At 41.8% G+C, this 23,010-nt stretch overlaps 1 protein-coding gene across 4 annotated transcripts in view; it reads right to left on the reverse strand.

Annotated features, from left to right (window-relative positions):
* The window catches only part of MPP7 (membrane palmitoylated protein 7), a 537,461-nt gene that overhangs the window by 207,898 nt on the left and 306,553 nt on the right, over positions 1 to 23,010 (reverse strand). For all 4 annotated transcript variants that reach the window (XM_040352591.1, XM_040352588.1, XM_040352590.1 and 1 more), the window contains one exon: positions 9,693 to 9,770. In XM_040352591.1, the coding sequence (XP_040208525.1) occupies positions 9,693 to 9,770 (78 nt within the window). The remainder of the gene's footprint in view (positions 1 to 9,692; positions 9,771 to 23,010) is intronic.

The following is a 23,010-nucleotide window of genomic DNA, read 5'->3' on the forward strand; positions in this document are numbered from 1 at the left end:
TATACATAAACGATTGTACAGTATACGTGTAAGTTCAAATACTGGAGCAAGTAAGGTAAAGCGTGGATTCAGAGCCCCATAAATGTAAAGGTCTCCTTAATAAGGATTGCTGGTGTGGCTTACAGACCGCATGTTACTGTAACCTCTCTAATACCTGTGAAGGCTGCAGATAAAATAAGTAAAGCCTGCACGTTGTTAACATAATGTCCTGGCAACGCACACAGAGCACATTCATCCCCTCAGACATCATTTGTTAGAAGGAGAAAGCTGTCCACCCTCTCGGAGACAGATAAATGATGCCTGGGAAGTATTTGTGCTGCCGCACAGTAAGCATCTGAGACCTATGATACACAATTATAAGGCAGTATCATTTTGCAGCAAAAAAAACTTTAAATTTTACTTCAGCCATAACAATGAATAATTCGGATTCTCATTAATGATAAATATGAATGTGGAACTCTGCATATTATATAAGAACCCTTTAACTCAGGTATACATTCATGTGTTTTTTTTCAACCAAATCTTGCCTCAGATATCCAGTGTTTTCTGGCGCTGCGGCACCGATTGTGGCACCTGCCTTCACATTTTCTGGCAGTGCCTGAAGCTTCAGTTGTGTGGCAAAGGCCTGCATCCCACTTCGCTGGAAGGAGGTTAATCCTCCTACTCTCTCCCTCTGGTTTTCCAAGGTGGACGAATTCAGACACATGCAGTCTCCTTGTACAGGTGTACAGTTGTACCTGTATATCTGAAAACATACCATCATTGCACGATCCTTCTTCCCAAATAAAGGGGAAAAGATCCCTTCCTGATTTGATGAGCAACAATTTTGCAGAAAAACTGCAGATTTTGTTCGAAAGACTCTGATTTTTACCATAAGGGCTGCATATGCAACCTACATTGATTACGGACACGGATCTGTGAGACGTCTAGGGGAGAATCTAGCCATCCAGTCTGCTTCCTGTATGTTCGTGTGGTCAGCAATTGCAAGCTAAAGGCCGTTGCTGGGTCATAGCAAACTGTCCTTTAAGCTTGCCATTTGGTAAGCAGGTCTAAATTACGGTGGTCGGCACATTATTTTCTTTATGTGGAGTCACTGTGATGCCATTTAAAGGAGGATTGGTTTTTCATATGGACTTTAAACCTGCTTAACTGTATATTATCATATACCACACTTAATTTATTTCTGGTGCAGATTTTCTTATTTTTTTGCCATTTGTTCTTGTGTTTATCTCATATTGAGCTGCTGCCTTTTTTTCTATTTGTCTAGCGTGGTTTCTTTTTTTACTTTACATGGAAAACCTCACTGCCACTCTGCGTAACATGGAAGAGATCTTCCAGGACACCTGGAGACTGTGGCAATATTTGGTTTTCACAGGCACTTACTTGGATTAACTTATTTACCCTTAGTGAGTGTAAACTGAGCGAGGTGGAATGGAAAAAGGCCTAGGGCACCATTGCAAGGCACAAAGTGGTAAACCGTCAGGATAACTCCAAAATGTTGCCAATTGTGATGAGCCAAAGGGATGCCCAGAACTGCTTGATGGCCGTCCCACAACAGAAGGATGTAACAGTTCCTGATATGCAGATAAGCATGAGAAAATGGAAGAGGGATACCAGGTGTTACAGAAATTCTCCTCTCCATTATACACATAGGCCATGAGGCTCAACATGTGTTTGATATTGTTGACTTTGGCCAGCCAAAAGGAAATTGGAGGGGGTGATAGAATACTTCCACAGGGCTAGAATGCAAGCTCTGGCCATCTTTAAGTGAACTGTAAGTGAAGATTTTCAACGGGCCAGTGGTACCCCATTAATGTGAAGTAAATATCTCATAGGTTGACTTGACTTTCTAAGTCTTAGTTGGTTGTTTAGTTTCCAAATAACTGTTAGCCTGAACTCAAATATGATCCTGCTTTAGGCTGGGTTCAAACTACTACACTACTTTCATCCTACTTTGCTCTGTGTTCAATGTTTCCCTATGAGAGCGTCTTGTAGCGTCCTACACAAGTCGGTCCGACTTTGAAAATGCTCCCTGTACTACTTTTGGTCCTACATTGATCCTACTTCAGGTCCATTGAATATCATTGAAGTCGGACCAAAGTAGTATCCTGTTCATGAAAGTAGGATGGATGTAGGACCAATGTAGGATAAATGTAGGACCAATGTAGCAGAGCAAAGTAGGATGAAAGTAGTGTAGTAGTGTGAACCCAGCCTTAGGCGTTGGTTCATCTAATTTGCAAGCTGTGATGTCAAGCTGAAGTCTGGAACATGGAAGTGTCCACTGCACAAGTTCCAACCACAGTATCAGTGGCTCATAGAAAGACCAGGGGTAGAAAATTTGTCAAGGGGAAAAAAAAAAAAAAGAAAAGGCGCCAGCACACAGGATCAAATTGTTGTAAATAAATATAAGCAAAATACAATACACTATGATCATGTGTGCTGGTTTATTCTGTTTTTCTCTTTGCATGTCACTAGAGACCCCCACCCCAGCTACCTGGGCAGCACCGGCTGCACAAGTTTAGCAATAGGTGCATTTTATTGCATAAGACTATATGTGATGGTACATGTCAGTTTTTTTTTTGTTTGTTTTTTACCGTACTATCCATTTACTCTGTGCCTTCCTCATTTCCAACACTGTATTACATTTTTTGTTTCAGGTTTAAAGACAGACTCTCACCAACTTAAAAATTGTGCACGTAAAAGCACAAAAAAGTTGCATATTTTACATGCTTACTTGCAGTGTTTTTCCTTAAATATTCCCAAAATATCCATAATTATTTTTTATTCGTTTGCAATATGTTTGTTAAAAAATTTGACTGGTCCAAAAAGTTAGTACAGTCCACTCCGTACTTTCACATTATAGCCCTTTCCCCTTCTTTGAGTGTCTAAGTACTCTTTGTGCTGGCTCAGCTCCCTCGTTGCTCCATTCACCTCCCTACATAAACTTTTATGTAGCTGCTGGGTAGAGAACAAAGGAGAGTACAAGTGTCATTTGACTGACAGCTTTGAGTCTGTTGGGGCTACTGAAATTACATCCAAGATGGTGGTATCCAGCAGCAGTCCTGGGGCTTTTAGATGCATATAGGTAATTAGCATGAAAAAAATGTTAAATGCACATTTCATTTGAAAAGGAATATTTGTGTTGAAATATATGTCTGGAAACAGGTTGTTATCCTATTGCTCACTTGTTGTCAGTGGCAAAGGAGTATGTCAGGTCACCTCTGTTGTAGAAAAAAGGTGCTGTATACACAAAAGATGCACATAAATGGGCACAGCAATGAAACTGCAGTAAGTTTGTATCCATTGAGGTGCATGCCATGTATACCAGTAATTAAAAACAAAGTTTATGAAGATATCCTAACCATTAACATTTATACTTAATTGTTGCATGCTAGTTGAAATATGGTTTGTGACAGAAGTGTCTGCTCTGACAAATAGAGAAGGAAATACTCCTGTAAGCTAGCAGGAAGAGGAGAACTCAGGATGTGGATCAATAAATTGGTGTTTAGTAGTAGTACAAAGAGCAAGATGGAGATAGGGCAGTGACACCAGGCCTCAGAACCTCCATCTATGTGTAACACCCTCTAGTGTGTGCTAGATGTAGGAAAATTTTGGCTTGGCTGAGGGCCAGGCTTGAGTTGTGAATGTAAGTCAGGGTTTAGTGACTCATCTGGTCGCTCTCTCTGGCACTTCCCCTGGTCTGCAAGTTGGTAGAAACGTCTAGCGCTAATCAGTGGGAGTAAGGAGAGGTTGCCATGCATATTCATGAGGTCCTCAACTAATCCCCGGCAAAGAAGGGTCTGGAAGAGGGCATGCATGCCATCTCAAATAGCGGCAGTTGGGTGGAAGATGGAGATGGAATTCAGAGGAGGCTGTCAGCAGCCCTTGAGGGTGCATTCTAGTCTACAGGGGGGGGGGGTGACTTCAGGCCTGGGTGCTGGAAGGATCAGCCAAAACACACTGAGGAAACCCTTCCTGGAGGCACCGGAGCAAGGAGAAAGCATCAGGAGCAGGTCAGCACATCTGGGAGATCTCTTGAGAGTCAGCCGGGCGAGCTGGTAAGTGTCAGTCTGGAGGACTGTGGGGATAGCCTGGAGGGCTAGTGAAAGGGGCAGCTGCAGCCATGTGGGTTGGCAGTGCCTGAAGAGGTGGTGCTGGGATCAGTAGTCACAGGAGTAATGCAAGCTGGACGCTGAACTTTTGCTACACAACCAAGGAGTCTCAGGTTCCTGCCTGTACTGGGCTGTTGTTTCATCTGACTGAGCCCTTGCTGGATAATTAACAGTGTTCCAGCTGTGTTCTGTAAGCAAGTGAGTGCTGGAGGAAGAAGAGGAGCTGTATATAGGAAGAGTTGTCCCTGAAGTTTGTTCTGAAGTCAAGTGGGCATCCCATAATTTCACATCCCTATCCAAGTTATTATTTCTCAATAAAACAAAAAAACAAACAAACAAAAAAGACTGTTTTCGGACTCATGTGTACCTGTGAAGATTCAGTGTGCCTGGCAGGGTGGGGATCTCAGTTTACGTGCAGCTCCTTAGGGGGAGCGCTACATATGAAACTGTGGCTAGGGCTAGAATACATGGGCATTTGAGCTGTGTTTGAGTAATGTTAAGTGAGCATTTTCATTGACTTGTATGGAGGGATAAAAGGCAAACTTATCTCAGAAGCCTTTTACAGAGTAGCCCTTTCCCCGACATTATACAGCCATTTAGCATGGCACAGCCAGCCGATGCTTTAAAACAGCATGTGCATTACTTTACAGTTCCATTGGCAAGCAGAGCAGTTCCTTCAACTGTTTAGTTGAGTTGTCCTTTTATTTGTTATAATGAATAATTTTGGTAAATATGATTGATCTGAGAAAGTATAATTATGCACTAAGCATATTGCCCCCCATAATGGCAAACATCAGCCATTGTCAAGAAATTTTTTCCCGAAGATCAGCTGGACATGGCGTGCCTCCAGAGGTCCAGCCAGCCCATTGATGTTTTCTTACTGGATGGAAAGTGACCAGCTCTTCTTGTTCCTATTGCTAAGGTTTAGTGACTGGATGAAAGCAGCAATCAGTAACCTAGATATTTTCTCCAGTTCCATCATGTCACGGGGATCCCATCTGCCTCTCAAACAGAGTTTTTCTAGCAATCCAATTCTACATGTGTACAAGAAAAACCTCATACTAGAAAAACATCATAAGGCTTGGGATGAAACCACAAGCGGAACCGCAAGTGGAACAGAACCATAAATTTACTTGATTGTGGATTACTTCAATTTCAAAAATCTAAAGTCTTGTATCTCAGGTCTCCAGTATAAGAACAGGGATGGTGCTGCATGCCAATTGAATTAAATTCCACTTAATTCTTTTCACAATGTCCAACAAACACGCACCCTTTCGCTCCTTTTCACTTAACAGTCGACTGCTCCGGAAAACGTTTTGTTGTACATCTGGGACATGAGGGGTTAACGCTACCCATAAAACAAAAATGTCAGCGGTTACGCTTTAGCTATAGAAACACTGATTTCCATGCCTGCAACCAGGAGCTCCGACCCAAGCCAATTTGTGCTCGGAATCCTCTGTCTTCAGCACTTTTTAATGTTGGTTTAAGAACATGTAACAGAAGATGTGCAAAGTCGTCATCTGGGAGAAGGGCTTTTTATTTTTGCAATGTTTTATGCTCACTAATGTACATAATGTTTTGTTTCTTAATCTTTTGTTGGATCATCACTGCTTTCTATAGATGTTGCCAAATTCTTTCCAAAAAACAGGAATGGGGGATTGTAAATGGTTTCCAAGATAGTCAGCAATGTAGACAACTATTCGATCAAGAGACACCTATGTAAAGTATATGAAAGTGGTCTGGAAGCTAGATAGGTGGTAAAGCCAAAAAGATATCTAAAGTATTTACTAGTAATAGGCATCAGCTGCTCCACAGCCATGTAATACAAGTATATTGTTACACACTGGAAGAAGTATAATTAATCATGGGGATCCAGAGCGGGGGGGGGGGGGGGGGAGAGTATGTAACCACAACCACTCCATACTCATTAACAATGTATTCCATTTAAAAAAATACAAATAGAAATATTGCAAAAGAAGAGAGCTTTCTTTTTTGCAACATATGCAGACCTCTTCAGCAATTCTAACAGGTTTTAAGAACAACTAAAGACTCTTATATGCAAGTCTAAACAAGTACCAAATCCAGTGATGCCGTCAGCAGAATAGCCAGAATTGTCAATGATGCCAATGCTCGGCATTGCCGCAACCTGCGTGTTCCCGTGCACATTGGCACACCCACATGCGCAGCCGCGCGAATCGGCAAATGCGGGGTCGCGATGGATAGATTCTTCCATCCTCTGGCCCTTAAAACGGACAGCTGCTCTGCTCACCAGTTGCTGGATGATTGTCAGCCCCCCCTGTGTTGCTATGCTTCTGTATATACTGATATTGGATTTCCTGTTACTGTCTCGGCTTGCCTATGACCTGTCTTGTCTTTATCCCTAGCTTTGACCCCGGCTTGTGCTACTGACCGATTACCTGTGTATGACCTCGGCTTGTGCTACTGACTTCACTGCTGCCTGATTATCCAAGTATGACCTTGGCTTGTTCCTGAAAACGTCTTCTGCTCCTGACTGATCACCCGTGCATGACCACTGGCCTGGCTCCTGATCCTGCTTCCTGTCTTGCCCTGCTGCCAAGTATGCCTCGAACTTCTCAGGGACACCTGCTCAGAAGTGCATCCTGCTTGTTCCTGCCATCATCTAGTGATCATCTCCTCGGCTCTTCAGGCTATCAACAGCTGGCAACCTGTGCTTCTTTGGGCATCGCATCGCCTGTTATTACCTTCAGGGGTGCTTTGCACGGGGAGCCCTCTGAGCACTCCAGCCTCCTACCAGGTACGCGACAGATGTACAATCCTCAAAGTAGAGAAACTTTACTTTCCGTTACCTTTTCTGACTAAATCAAGTCCTTCGATGTGTCTTACACACTCCCCTTCCCAGACACTGCAGCTCACAGTGGGAGGGTTTCAGTAACAGAGGCAATGCTGTCAATCCAGAATACAGTGGCTAGGATTTGGTGTGGCCAATTTGTGATTGACAAGCTACAAGTGTGTAAAACAGTAGCGACAATGTTGTCCATGCAACATTTATAACTCTTACTGTAGTGCAAGCAGGCACAGCCCCCACATGAGTGTCAACTCTGCCCTGAATTTAGGAGCAGTGCTGCATCATTGCCACGTCATCACAGGAAGCTACATTCAACAGGTATTTGTGGGAGTTAACAGGGGGACCAATAGAAAACTGAGAGCAGATAAACTTATAGTTAGCTTCTGCACAACATACATTTTTAAGCTCATAGTTCTACATTATGCCGCGTACACACGGTCGTTTTTTGTGATGAAATAAAACAAAGTTTTTCATCATGAAAAAAAACGACGTTTTTCTAACTTAATCATAAAAAAACGACGTTGCCCACACACCATCGTTTTCTGAAAATGCTCTAGCAAAGCGCAGTTATGTACAACACGTATGACAGCACTCTGTTCCATTTAAGCTCGCGTCTCATAACTTGCTTCTGAGCACGCACTGGTTTAAAACGTCGTTTTAGCCCACACACAATCATTTTTTATGACACAAAAAACGACATTTTGAAAAACGACATAAAAAATTGAAGCATGTTCGAATTTTTTTTCTCGTTTTTATGAAGACAAAAAACGATGTGAAGCCCACCACACACGATCATTTTAAATGACGTTTTTAAAAAAGTTGTTTTATTTCATCACAAAAAACGACCGTGTGTACACAGCATTAGACCTGACCTCTAGGCAACCAGCTGAATACACAGATGAAACACATACTGTATATATGAGTGGTTTTACTTATCAAAATATTTGTATTTCTTTCCATTCATTCCTGAGATTTACATGTCTGGCAGGGTAGGAGATATGATTTTTCTTTGCTGCAATTAGGTGACAATTATGAGTCTTGCCCCTCCCCAGCCCATGACTGGAAAGAAAGGAAAAGCAGCACACTAAAGGGCTCATCTTTCTGCCCTTTTCTTATTGACATATGTGACTCTATAGCAGGGATTCTCAACTCCTGTCCTCAGGACCCACTAACAGGCCAGATTTTAAGTATTACCTTGGGGAGACGCAGACTAGAATACTGCAATCACCAAGCCTGTTAGTGGGTCCTAAGGACAGGAGTTGAGAACCACTGCTCTATAGTCACATGGGCTGCACAGACAAGAAAAAAGAGGAAATGAAGAGATTAAAAGGGAACTGCAACTGAAGCATGCTCAGTAGATGACAACAACTGTCCTACACAATCTCTGATTGCAATGGGGACACAGAGAAGATGGAATGTTCAGCTAAAAGCCAGGTATATTTCACTCTACATAAAACTAATGCTTTAGTGGCTTTGAGCATGCACACTCTGTTAAATAACATATAATGGGAGTTTTTTAAAGTCAGTTTAATGATACTTCTTTGTTCGCATTTAAAAAAAAAAGTTGTACCAATTGGCTTGCTCTTGCTTTCGCTTTTTTATCTTAAAATCAAATGCTTCCCTTGGGCACATTTTTTGGATAGCTGCAAATGTGTCTGGGAAGACTTGAATGTACTGCATTACTGACAGCTAGGCCTTAGCGCAAAAGTGATTTGTGTTTTTTACTCTCACAAAAGTGTATCATGCCTGCGCAATGTGTATAATGTGGCCACCTGCATTTCCCACCAGGCAATACATGTGCCAAGGTGATAACAGAGAAGCAAAGTCAGAAGACAGTTGTCACCCCATAACAGGAAGTGCCTAACTCCCAACATCAGGACCTGACCTCATAAATGCTCTTTTGTTTGAATGAGCACAAATTCGCACGGACACACACCAAAATCTTGTGGAAAGCCTTCTCAGAAGAGTGGAGGCTGTTAAAGCTGTAAAGGGGGTCCCGCTCTATATTAATACCCTAGATTGTGGAATGACATGTTGAATAACTTCTTATACAGTAGGTGTGATAGCCAGATGTTCTCATGATGATAAAATAACTAAATACAATTCCCCGACTTCATGTGTCTCCCACTGTCCCAGCCTAGACATCTTAGTTACCGTTCACAGAGCCCCTTTCTCTTGTGTAATAAAAGGTAGCGGCCCTGAATAGCAGGTGTATTTTTTTTTTGTTTCTAATAGAATTATAGGCACAGGAAATTGACTATTCAATCAACGTGATCAGCGAACACGATTTCCTGATTATGACAGCTATTTGGAAGGCTGGAGCACATGAATCATGGTCCCCCCACTCCAGTGTTAGCTCTGACAACCTCCTCCTGAATTTTCTACAACTTATTTCTGTTGTATTAACTGCCATTTTTCTTCTCCTGTCAGCAAAACAAACGTCTCATTTGTCTATTATTCTAAGAAACTCCTCTTGTCTGTGACTTTCTTCAACTTCTGGCAAGTGGAGGCTCCCGGTCTCTCTGTGGGATTGCAATGTGTAATTTTAATAATACAGCTACCACGTCCTGGCATACCAAGGTGCTGTGCAAGGAACACAAATTAAGGCGATGTCAGCGAGCGGCCTGCGATGACAGCATGTTGTGAAGCATTCTCAGCAGTGTACGGTTTCTGTCCTGGGAATGACTTACATATGTTTGTGTTGGGATGGCTTGAACATACAGGAATGTATGGGACACACAGTGTATACTTACATCTTCTGCCAAGGCTGTGGCACTGTTTATGATGGGCTGCGGATTCTCCTTCTCGTAGTAATGTAACTTTTCATGGATCTGGAGGGGAAAAATGAACAAGAAAAAAATAAGTAAAAAAAATGACCCTATGATAAGTCATTATTGATAAGGTTTAGCATAATGCTGACTACAACAAGGTGAATGAAGATACAACAGCATGTAAGGCAACCTGTGTTTAAAGCTGAACGCCATGCAAACCGCTAAACACAGGGATAAAATAAATATATAGAAGCTGCTTTACCTACCAAAGAATGTGTTTCTGTCTATGGAGCGCTAAGATCTACACAGCATACTCATATCTGGCAAGGCAAAAGACCTGATTTTACTCTTTGGCAGTTCAGTAGCAGTTATAGGTCTTGCCCCTCTCCTAGCCTGTGATTGGACAGTGAAAGAAAAAGCAGCACAATGATGATCTCATCCGTCACTCTGCTATTCCATCCTATGAGCAAGCTCCTTGCACAGCAGCATGATTGACTCTTTTTTTGCAGTTTCTCACTCCCTCAATTTGAGCTGTCAGGTCTAATTTATGTAGCGGTACCCCGTAGAGGCTTCTGAAAGTTGTGGTCCACCTGTCACCCTGCCCAGCTTGGCATTCACTTCCTAATTAACTTGGAGACAACGAACAGTCCATATGCTTGTTTTTGTTGTTTTTACTGAGGGATTTGAACTTGGATAGGAATATATGGGATGCCCAGTAAAATTTCAATTTTGGACAGAACTATGTACACTCTTTGTACAAGCCGCTTCTCTAAACTCCTCCTTCATAACGCTTGCTTGCAGACTATCACTCTCTCTTCCTCCTGCACAACAATTTACTCCAGGCACAGCTAGCACATGGTTAGGCCCAACTCTGACTCAGTCAGGGCCTAGGAATTGCCATTTGAAGGCAGGGACCGTGGGCCCCCTTAGTGTAGCAAAAATAGAAATAGGAAGTCCTTGGTGCTAGCTGTTCTATGGTGGACTACTGCCTCCAGTAATGCCTCTTCAGGCCCTGCCAGCCCTCCTGGCTGGGCTGCCCAACTTCACTGCCCATGACATCACAGTCCTTACTGTTGGCTCTGCACCTATCCCAGACTGCACCTATCCCAGACCTCTCAGGCATGCCTCCCCAGTTCTCCCAACTGTGCTGGTCACTCGCCGACACTCCTTGCCTCGCACACATGGGTGGTTCCCTCCTGAAGACTTGCCCGGCAGTACTAGCTCCTGACTCCTCTCTGTGCCTCCTGTGCAGACCCTTCATGCATTCTTTGAATGAATTCTTCTTGCACCAGAGTCCCAGGTCCAAGGTCAACCCCCCCCCCAGACTGGGGAGCACCCTCCAAAGCCCCGATAGCCTAGCACTTCATCCTCAGTTCTTCCACCCAACTGCTACTCCCCAGCTGGGCTGACCCTGGGTAAATCAAAGAGGTCAGCTCCCTGCCAATCCTAAATGGGGATTGGTCAGTGCTCCCTGAGACACCTCAGACAGCTCTACCTCCCATCCCCTCCTCTATTCTAGAATCCTCTACAAGCCAGAGGGAAGAAACTGAGAAGTGGTGCTACACAGCCCACACAGATCAAAACAAAGAGGCCTTGCTCCCAGCTAGACCTGCCTAAATTTACCTGCATTAATCAAAAATCTCACCTCTAGCACCTACCTAAGTACAGGATACTAAATTTAGATACCTAAACTAATTACATTTACAAAAATACATAAAACAATGTATTGGTAATTTGTTGAAGTTCAGATTTATTTTTTTCTAGACCAACTTATCAGGTATTGTAAACAAGAGACACATAAATACAATTGATTTTCACATATCAGACTGTTACCAGTCCTTCATCAGTACAAAGTGGTGCTGGATGCATCCCCTGACAGGTAAACTTAAAGAGGATGTCCGCTGAAAAAACTGCAGCTGCTGACTTTTAATATCGGCACACTTGCCTGTCCTGGAGTCCAGCGCCGTCTGCAGCAGAGGACGAGCGATCACTTGTCACTCTGCTGCCCCCCCGCCATCCTCGGTGAGGGAACCAGGAAGTGAAGCGATCCGGCTTCACTGCCTGGTTCCCTACGGCGCATGCGCGAGTTGCACTGCGCCTGATGATGTGTTCCCAGAGCACAACGGGGGGGGGGGGGACGAGAGGTGACGTCCTGCCCGCAGTCTGCCCGTAGACTGTGGCCGGAAGTGGATGCAAATACCTGTCTTTAGACAGGTATCTGCACCCCCCTCCCCCTGAAAGGTGTCAAATGTGACACCGGAGGGGGGAGGGTTCCGATCAGCGGGAGTTGCACTTTAGGGTGGAGCTACGATTTAAGGCCCCTTTCTAGGCACACCTTTAGCACTCCCACAGCCAAGGGACAGTATCTGGTGGCTGGTCATGTGGAATTAGGCATATTAGCACACAGATCAACACAAAGCTTTACCAAGTGCACTGAGCTAATGTGGCTGAATACACTAATAGCTGAATGTAATGTAATAAACCAGAGTCACAAGACCCCCATTTTCGCTTCCTAGGGTTGAGAAATGCCAGGATTGAACTACCCTCCTTCTCACTAACATTTTAGTGATCATTCACAGAGGCGGCACGTGCCGGTCAGTACGTAGCCCCAAGAAGCACACATAATTCTGTGGTTTGCAAAGTGTTAGCGTACTGTTAAATCTTCTTTAAAAACCCATGATCCAAAAGTGGAATTTACCATAGAATCAAATGTTTAGACTTTTGCAGAAACTAGCTATTTATTAAAATGCCCATAGAATTACAAGGGCCATCACTCAAGCATGCACAATCTGACCACTCTGGAGGATAACAGTAGGAAGAGCACCCCATACACTTGTAAGGTCAAGTTGCCAAAGTTTCCAAGTTTATGCCAAAAAAAAAGGAAGGGGAGTAAGATGCAAGCACTGGCATACTGCAGGGAATAACAATTTAAAAAATTGCAGTTAAAAGCACAGAACAATCAAGTATTTTAAAAGCTTACCATACTTGCAGCTTTTATCCCTTTCATAAATACTTTATTTGCCTTTGCACTTGCTAGGAAAATTGACTAGTCAGTTCCCTAACATAGTCCCTTAACTACTTGCACCACATAGACCTGTCCTCTTCTTGGAATGTCTAATTACTATCTGTGCTGGCCCAGCTCATCCACCCCTCCCCTCTCTACATACCCTTATATAAAGCTGCTGGGGGAGCAGCAATTGGGAACACTATAGTGTGTCATTTGAATGACAGCTCTGGGGATGCTGGGGCTACTGACATCACATTGAATTTGAGGATGCCAGATGCAGTCTCAGGGCTTTTGAATGTCTGCACAATGGAGCCTTTTTAGGTAAAAAGTACATATAATATCAACAATGTTGGGAAATTTGTAGCGCGCAACAGTGAGTTTACTCCACGCCAGAAGTAAATTTCAGGGCTTTTTTGACCACTTTTATTTAAAACAAAGCGAAAAGAAACACAAAACTTGGATAATGGATATCTTTCCACGCAGAGGATTCTCACCATCAATGCAATAAACATAGAATATTCAGCCTCATGGCTCTTTCTTTGCAGCTTCACTGCTTAGCCCTTCTGCTTTGGTACTCCAGACTGTCAAACGCACAGTCCTAGTGCTCGTGTACAAACCGTTGTACCTTTGTCAGCTTTGACCGTTTTTTCTGCAGCTCCCAGCTGTTACAGTGCATCTGGAAAGTATTCACAGCGCTTCACTTTTTCCACATTTTGTTATGTTACAGCTTTATTTCAAAATGTACTAAATTCATTATTTTCCACAAAATTCTACAAACAATACCCCATAAAGACAACTTAAAAGAAGTTAGTTTCAAATTATTGCAAATTAAAAAAAAAAAAATTCCCATGTACCCAAGTATTCACAGCCTTTGCTCAATACTTTGTTGTAGCACCTTTGGCTCCAATTAGAGCCTCAAGTCTTTTTGAGTATGATGCTACAAGCTTGGCACACCTATTTTTGGGCAGCTTCTCACATTCTTTTTTGCAGGACCTCTCAAACTCCATCAGGTTGGATGGGGAGCGTCGGTGCACAGCCATTTTCAGATCTCTTCAGAGATGTTCAATCGGGTTCAAGTCTGGGCTTTGGCTGGGCCATTCAAGGACATTCGCAGAGTTGTCTCGTAGATACTCCTTTGCTATCTTGGCTGTGTGTTTAGGGTCATTGTCCTGTTGGAAGATGAACCTTTGCCCCAGCCTGAGCTGTGCTCTAGAGAAGGTTTTCATCAATGCCTCTGAAAAACATCCCCAAAGCATGATGCTTCCACCACCATGCTTCACTGTAGGGATGGTATTGACCAGGTGATGAGTGGTGCCTGGTTTTCTTCAGACATGATGCTTGCTATTCAGGCCAAAGAGTTCAATCTTTGTTTCATCAGACCAGAGACTCTTTGTTTCTCATGAAATGAGAGTCCTTCAGGTGACTTTTGGCAAACTCCAGGCGGGCTGTCATGTGACTTGGCTTTGGAGTGGAGTGGTTTTCAGTTGGCCACTCTACCATACATGCCTCATTGGTGGAGAGCTGCGGAGATGGTTGCTCCTCTAAAAAATGTCTCCTCTCTCCTCAGAGAAACATTGGAGCTCTGTCAGAGTGACCATTAGGTTCTTCGTCACCTCCCTGACTAAGGCCCTTCTCCCCCAAACGCTTAGTTTGGCTGTGTGGCCCGCTCTAGGAAGTCCTGATGGTTCCAAACTTCTTCCATTTACGGATGATGGAGGCCATTGGGACCTTCCTAGCTGCAGAGATTTTTCGGTACACTTCCCCAGATCTGTCTCTCAATGAAATCCTGATTCAGAGGTCTACAGACAATTCCTTGGACTTCATGGCTTGGTTTGTACTCTGACATGCACTGATAACTGTGGAACCTTATATAGACAGGTGTGTGTCTTACAAAATCATGTCCAATCAACTGAATTTATCACAGGTGGACTCCAATTAAGTTGTAGAAACATCTCAAGGTGTCATGGCAAAGGCTGTAAATACTTATGTACATGGGATTTTTTTGTTTTTTATTTTTAATAAATTTGCAAAGATTTTAAACAAACTTCTTTCATGTTGCCATTATGGGGTATTGTTTGCAGAATGTTGAGGAAAATAATTTAATCCATTTTGGAAGAAGGCTGTAACATAACAAAATGTGGAAAAAGTGAAGCGCTGTAAATATTTTCTGGATGCACTGTACATCCTCATAGTCCCAAGCCTTTGTCTCAACCTGGACAGTATGGAGCAATATGATTCTCACAGCTTCCTTCAAAAGAATGACCTCCTCGGGAGGGAGGGGGGCCCTTACCTCTCGTTCTGGCTCCAACAGAAACCCAGAACATACCTGAGCCATTAGTGTGCCTGCTTCCTAAAAAATCTGGCCTGGACGACCATTTTAAGTAGTGGCATGGGCTCAAGCTGCCACAGCACATATAATGAAATGGGAAGATTGTTGTTAAAATTAAAAGTCTGGCAACCGGGTCTTATTAAACGACTTAAGCCTCGTACACAAGATCGGATATCTGATGGAATCTAATCCGATGGATTTTTTCGTTGGATATCCGATGAAGCTGACTTTCATCAGTCTTGCCTTACACACCATCAGTCAAAAATCTGACCGTGACAAAACGCGGTGACGTAAAACACTACGACGTGCTGAAAAAAACAAAGTTCAATGCTTCCGAGCATGCGTCTACTTGATTCTGAGCATGCGTGGATTTTTGACCGATGGACTTCCACACAGACGATCGTTTTTTTTATCCATAGGAATAATTTAAAACATGTTCCTTTTTTTTTCATCGATGGAAAACAAACCGATGGGGCCCACACACGATCGGTTTGTCCGATGAAAACAGTCCATCGGTCTGTTTTCATCGGACAAACCGATTATGTGTACAGGGCTTTAGTCTTTAAAATGTAACGAATGCATTTTATAAAGTACTTGTTATAATATCATGATACAACTTGCATTCTATTGTTTTCAACTTTGAATCTATGCTACCACCTTCTGGTTACCCATGGATTATTCACATTGATTGGCATTGGGTGGAATTTGAGGTAATGAGAATCAAGTAGACGCATGCTCGGAAGCATTGAACTTCGTTTTTTTCAGCACGCCAGTAATGGGTGAACTGAGCCCAGGTTTTGGGCACCCAGGAGCCGTTTTTTCAGCACGTCGTAGTGTTTTACGTCACCGCGTTTTGGCACGGTCGGATTTTTGACTGATGGTGTGTAGGCAAGACTGATGAAAGTCAGCTTCATCGGATATCCAACGAAAAGAAGGTAAACCACCTGGCCTTCAGGAGAAAGATCCTTAGAAAGCAAAAGTTGGAATGACAGTACAGGTCTCAGATTATGGTTACACCATATTACTGATGCAATCAGCAAGCTATGAGCATTAATACGAACACACACCTTCACCGCAAAATATACCCATCTCCCAGAGCCAGTAATGGGTGAACTGGACCCAGGTTTTGGGCACCCAGGAGCCGTTTTTTTCAGCACGTCGTAGTGTTTTACGTCACCGTGTTTTGGCACGGTCGGATTTTTGACTGATGGTGTGTAGGCAAGACTGATGAAAGTCAGCTTCATCGGATATCCAACGAAAAGGAGGTAAACCACCTGGCCTTCAGGAGAAAGACCAAGACCCATCTCTTCTGAGGGGCCAGGGAATGGATACCAAGCGCCCAGAGGCGATTCAGTTTGCATGTGTTGCGCTATATAAGTTACTCACTCACTCACTCACTCACTCAACTATATGCAGAAACATTGTATGGCCAAAGACAACACTACAAATTATGTTTGTGATATGTTTGAGTGTGTTTCTGTCACGTGAATAAATTCTGCTACCTCACTCACATAATGGTTTCCACGTACAAGGGGATGACATTTTTCTTTTTACAAACAGTTCTTGCTTTGCAACTCAACACTGTGGTTGTGTTGTGTCACTTCTCCTTCACGCAATGGAAGTTAATGGGGTGAATTTACTAATGGCAAATAGACTCTGCACATTAGAAGTTCAGTTGCATTCATTGCACTTGCAAAGTGCACAAGCTATTTGTCTTTTGTAAATCCACCCCAATGAGTCTACCAACACACTAAAACAATGCACACTTCAAGCAGTTCATAACTTCTCTTAATAGTTGTAAAAGAACTCCTTGAAGTGCTGAGTATCAGCACCTGTAAAGGGAAGAGTAATCTGTAGGTGGCTCCTCTCTATGTGTTGTCCATTGCTGGAACTGTTGCTGATAAATGTCTCTGCAACGGCAGTTCTCATACTTCATTTAGCCTTCTTGTCTCGGTGTTCTGCATTTTTTTTATTTGAACCAGTTACTGTATCTCCATGGACTTCTAATCTTTATGGACTTTCAAATTAAAACAAAATTGGGACTGGAAGCCTTTCTGTAGCATGTGAACTGTTGAAAGAAGGAAGATTTTGCAGCAAAAAGAGCAGATTAAGCTTACCTGCTCAAATGCTATTGCTTAACAGTCTTCTTTAGAGACTCAAATGAACTGACTACAGAGAGTTCCCTCTAGGGGGAAATTTTTGCTTTTCTATAAAAAAAATGTGATCTAAAATGTAAACGTCATACTAAAATTTACTAAAAGGGTAAAGGTCTTTCAAAAAACATGATCCCCCAACCCTTAGAAAGCAAAAGTTGGAATGACAGTACAGGTCTCAGATTATGGTTACACCATATTCCTGATGCAATCAGCAAGCCATGAGCATTAATACGAACACACACCTTCATCACAAAATATACCCATCTCCCAGAGCCAGTAATGGGTGAACTGAACCTAGGTTTTGGGCACCCAGGAGCAGAACCAAATAAGATCTTATCACATCTAATGGTCCTTGCTTCTAGTGACTAGTTTTGGCTGTAGATTCTGTTTCATATGACCAGTATACTTTAAGGCGTAAATTTTTATTCATCTTGTGAAAGAATCCATATGCGATGCTCCGTTATACCATTACAAATTTAAGTGAGGTGCGAATGAATATAAAAACAGGATATAAAACAGAATCCTTGTTAAAATAAGGTAGACTTTCCATACAGAGCAAGCCACCCTCGTTTATAGACGATTTTAATATGTTATTTAGGATATGGCGGCACTACCGTCCTTGAGGACTCAAGGCATTCGGTAGAGTTCCACCATGGGAAGCACACCAAGTCCCATTTATCATTAGTGTCTGCTGAAGTGTTATAGATGAAGTCAGGTGGAAAGAATGTGTGCTATGCCGATCAAGGCTCAGAATAACGGGGAATATGAGTGCGCTCGGGGCCATGCCACCATATTGCAAAAGCAATCATTTCCAAGAGTGCGTCTGTGGCTACAACACTTTATAGCTCTACCTTCTCCAGGAGATTACCACCTTACCTAGTAAACGTGCCATTATTTCATTTCCACGCATTTTTCTTTCACTTGGCCACTTCCATTATTTCAGTGTGAGCTAGTGATTTCTTGAATCTGGGAGGTATTTGCTCATATTATAAAGTGTGATTTGCCATGCAGGCAGACAGTGATGTAATCAAGGACTACTGTACACCAGTAAGTGTTATGAATGTTAAAGGGAGAGTGTCAAGTCACTTCAATGAGAGCCTGGTTGCAGCTATAATTGGAAATTATAAAATTTCTAACATGATTCTTACACATTTATATGCTGTACCATATTTCAGATTTTTCATACATGCAGGCAAACTCTCTACTGGTCATCATTGAGTTAGCTAGCAAAGTCAGCAATAATCATTTAGATTTAGATGTGACTACAATCTTATAACTTTTAATGTGTTAAAGGATCACTAAAATAATCTTTCCTTTAGTGACCCTTTAATGTTGGCTTGTTAATGTCATTTCAAAACTACTTTTTAATATATTTAAATCAGCACCTTTTTTTTAATTATACTTGCTGACTTTGCCATGGAGGTCTTGGCCCCCTCTCTGAGACTACAAGTGGCCTTCGTAGGCAGGGTCACTGGAAACCTGCCCTGAGAAATGCCATGCAGGCAGAGGTAGCAGATGCAGGACATCCACAGCCAGGGGGGTACAGGCAGTACCACCTGTAAGGGGCCCGGATGGCAACCCCCCTTTTTTTTTTAGGGGTCCGGAGGTTCCCAGGGGCCCAGAGGGAAATCCCCCCTTTTTTTATTTATTTTTTATATATTTTTTAAATATTTTTTTATTTCTATATATATATATATATATATATATATATATATATATATATATATATATATATATATATATATAGTTATTATTAAAGGGCCCAGAGTTTCCGGATGGCAACCCCCCTTTTTTTTTAATAATTTTTATATATATATATATATATATATATATATATATATATATATATATATATTTTTTTTTTTTTTTATTAAAGGGCTCAGAGGTCCCCGGGTCCCCATGTGGCAAACCCCCTTTTTTTATAAATGTTTTTTTTTTTTTTAAGGGCCCAGAGGTCTCCAGGGCCCTGGATGGCAACCCCCTTTTTTTATTTTTTATAAATGTTTATTTTATTTTTTTATATTTATATATTTTTTATTTATTTTTTTGTTAAAGGGCCCAGAGGTTGTTTTTTTTTAATAAAGGGCCCAGAGGTCCCGGATGGCAACCCCCCTTTTTTTGTAATTTCTTTTTATATTTGTATATATATATATATATATATATATATATATATATATATATATATATATATATATATATATATATATATATATATATATATATATATATATATATATATATATATATTTTAATTAAAGGGCCCAGAGGTCCCCAGGGCTCCAGATGGCAACCCCAGCTTTTAAAAAAAAAAATATATATATATTTTGGATTTCTTTTTTTTAAAGGGCACAGAGGTCCCCAGGGCCCCAGATGGCTACCCCCTTTTTATTATACATATTATTCTTTATTTCTTCTTTTTTATGTAAAGGGCCCCCCAATTCGCGGCAGAAATATTACTGCCAGCCCCTCTGTTCTATCAATCTATCCTACACTGTGTAAATGTTTTTATAAAGCGATGGCAGTAAATATCTAATCTCGGAAATTTTATGGCCGATCATGTGACCTCCGGCAGCTCTCCTCCCCTATCCAAGGGCAACAGTGGGAGGGGCTAAGCGGGCAGCACAGCGGTCACATAACTTCCAAAACGGACGTCAGGGGGGTTTTTGGTCGCACCCACTGTACCTCTTAGATCAGAGGAGGAGAGCGGCCGGATGTCACGTGACTGGCCATAAAAGATAGGAGATTAGGTATTTACAGGCATCGTTTTAATAAAAACATTTACACAGTGGGGGGGGGGGAGAGGAAAGCAGCGGGATGACGGAGTCACATAAACTGACCATAGTAATCATAGATCAGCAGCTTCTTCTTTTTCTGTATGTGGATGATAGCACTAGAAAACAAAACCATCATCTAAATACCATTTTTCCTAATATACAGCTGTCACATGACCCAGCTCTTTCCCAGCCTGTCAGTAGGGAAACAGTGGCAGGAGGAGCTTCTAGTCCTCTGCTACTGGTCACATGTTTAAAAGAAAACTGCCTTTGGAATAAAGTAAAAATAAATAATTAATATCAATAAACATTTAAAAAATGTATATTTGAAATGAAATCTTTATTATTTTTTGGCAATAACATAGTGTGGGTGGATTTATGCCAGTCACAAGCTGCATCCCGTCCCTCCATCCTGTGTCCTAGAATAAAAGCCTCCATCAATTAAGATTCAAAAATCCCACCCATCATTGTGTTTAGCTGGTTAGCGGACATGAAGGAGGAGGGAGGAAGTAGGCTGTCATTACCACTGTGTATACACACCCTCATGTGTGACTCTATAGTCACATAGGCTGCTCAGATGTGAGAGGAAGACACAGGACGGCAGGATCAACCTTTTTTTTTTTTGCAGAGTAAAGAAAATAAATCTCAGTGACTGAGTATGAACAGCATGCAATATACCATTTATTGATAGTCTTTTAAGATGTGGGTCTAATGACACTTTAATGTTGATTGAGAGAGTTTAGTTCTGCGTTAGGCTGGTATTATGCATTTTTTTTCAGCCCCACCCACCAGCACTTCTATGAGCAGCTAAGAATACCAAACCCAATAGTTGCTCAGACTTTCACTGGAAACAGTTAAATGTGTATTTTGGTTCCTGGGAACTCTATTCTGATTTCTTAAAGAATGCTGGTGGCCCACATACGATCTCGTTATTGTCTGGCAGAGGGGAATGTATTACAAGAAATACAGGATGAAGATGACAGCATTGTGTTACTGTGATTACATTACCAGAGACTGCCAGGAAAACCTTTAACAACACCACAGTCGGCAGCCCGAGATTTCCTTGCTATCAGCTCCACACAATGTGAAATAATTGGGTATTAATCCCACTCCTTATTGCTTCTAGACAGCACATGAATACTTTTTCTTCTCAGTTTTAGTTTTTGGCATTGTAAACTTTCCAAAAAAGAATGAAAGCAGAAAGTTGGAAGACAAAAGTGCTGAGAAAAAGGCAATACAGCAACTAAGAAAAAAATTAAATGACCGAAGTGCCAGTGAGATACAGTCTACAGGCTGCTCAATGGCACCACTGAGGTCAGGGTTATTAAATGACAACTTGGTAGGCCAGCAATTTAAAGGTACACTCTAGTCAAACACGAAGACCATATGCAGACAAGGGCATTGTGGTAATGAGTGCTAAAATAACACCAATGACCAAGGGTTGTGTAAGGAGTTGTCTAGCACCACATCCCCCAAAAAAATGTATAAGCAAGTAATGGCCTCCAAACACAAGAACCCAATAGGTACTTTGGGATTTCAGAGAATTTCTACATACGCTTTCCTAAATCCATCATACTGAATGTTAGTGATCTCACTGTGTACAGTTTAGCCCATACCTATACATATATACCTTTGGTTGCCTCTTGTTTATCTAGGAATGTCATGGCCTGTTATACTTTGATGTTCACTCTGTATATCATTTTCTTTTCTTATTTCAGAGTACGTTGTTTTCTATTATTAGCTTCTCCTGAAGAAGCTTATCTGCAAAACGCGTTGAGACAGATATTGGCTATACACAGCCCATCGAACCTGCTTTTTTTCCTCATTACCCCTCGATCTGTTTTCCAGGGAGCCTTCAGACAGGGACAATGGCACACACCTGGTAGTCTTGCTGTAAAGTGACCAGACTGTGGATCTAGGTTTTACACACTCTACCGCACATTATTACACTCCAATATCAAAAGAAACCTTTAGAAGCCCTTCTTTTTATACCTATAGGGAATTTTTATAGCAACCAAACTCACCAAAGTTAGGGCCTGGAAATCTACTGTTCTCCGTTTTGAAGCAGTAAAAACATCATATGAACAAAATCATAATTAGAAATTGACATCTATTTTGTCGGACGCTCATGATAAATTCCTTTGAGTTTGGCAGCCTTGGATAGCATAGGCATATCATTAGTGTTTTGACCACCACATTTTAACAATCCAACACTCCCTTTTCTCATTCTCTATTCCCTCCTGACTTACTTTACTCTCCTCCCATTTTTGTTTTGCCTTACTTCTTTCTGGCTTACTCTTGACGTTTGACTTGTTCCTCGCCATGATTTTCTGGATTGCTGCATCTTAGTTCCTGATAGAACACTCTGGGTATTACTTTGCACATTTTTGGCTATGCAAGTCAAATCAATGGTCATTTTGTGGGCAATTCTGTTTTCTCTAGAAATGTAACAGTATAAAAATAAACCCCAATAAAATCTCTAAGTACCTTCGGGTTCCCTTGTTTGGAAGCCATTATTTTGTAAAATGACACCCCAACACACTTAGGCAGAGCACCACAAAATAGGTGCATTATGACTTGTGTTCAATGGGCAGCAAATTTAAATCTACAGACTGCATTATCCCCAAAAATGTTTAAATAATTCAAATGCAGCCAAGAAGTGTAAATCTGGTCCAAAGTTTTGAAACAAGCCAATTTAATAGCCACAGCCTACCTCAAAGGACATGTGTCTTTTTTTTCCAACTTTTAGCCTGGTGTTACCTTATTTCAATCCCAAAATCTGCCAGCTTTCTACTCCAAGTGACTCGGAGTGCTAGATTCAATAGTGAAAAAGTAAAAAAATAAATACAATAATAACAGATGTCTTGTTGTATTTCTTACATGGCTCTTGCAACTGGTTAGGGCAACTAAAACAAGCCAAAACCTTCTGTTATTGGATTTTTTGCATCCCTATTGAGTCCAGTATATATGATGATTAACACATATTTTAGGCCCTGATGAAGCCCATGGAACCCCTCAAATGTGTTGCCTTGTCTTT

Source organism: Rana temporaria, chromosome 5 (assembly GCF_905171775.1).
Source record: "Rana temporaria chromosome 5, aRanTem1.1, whole genome shotgun sequence".
In the NCBI taxonomy this organism is placed as follows: Eukaryota; Metazoa; Chordata; class Amphibia; order Anura; family Ranidae; genus Rana; species Rana temporaria.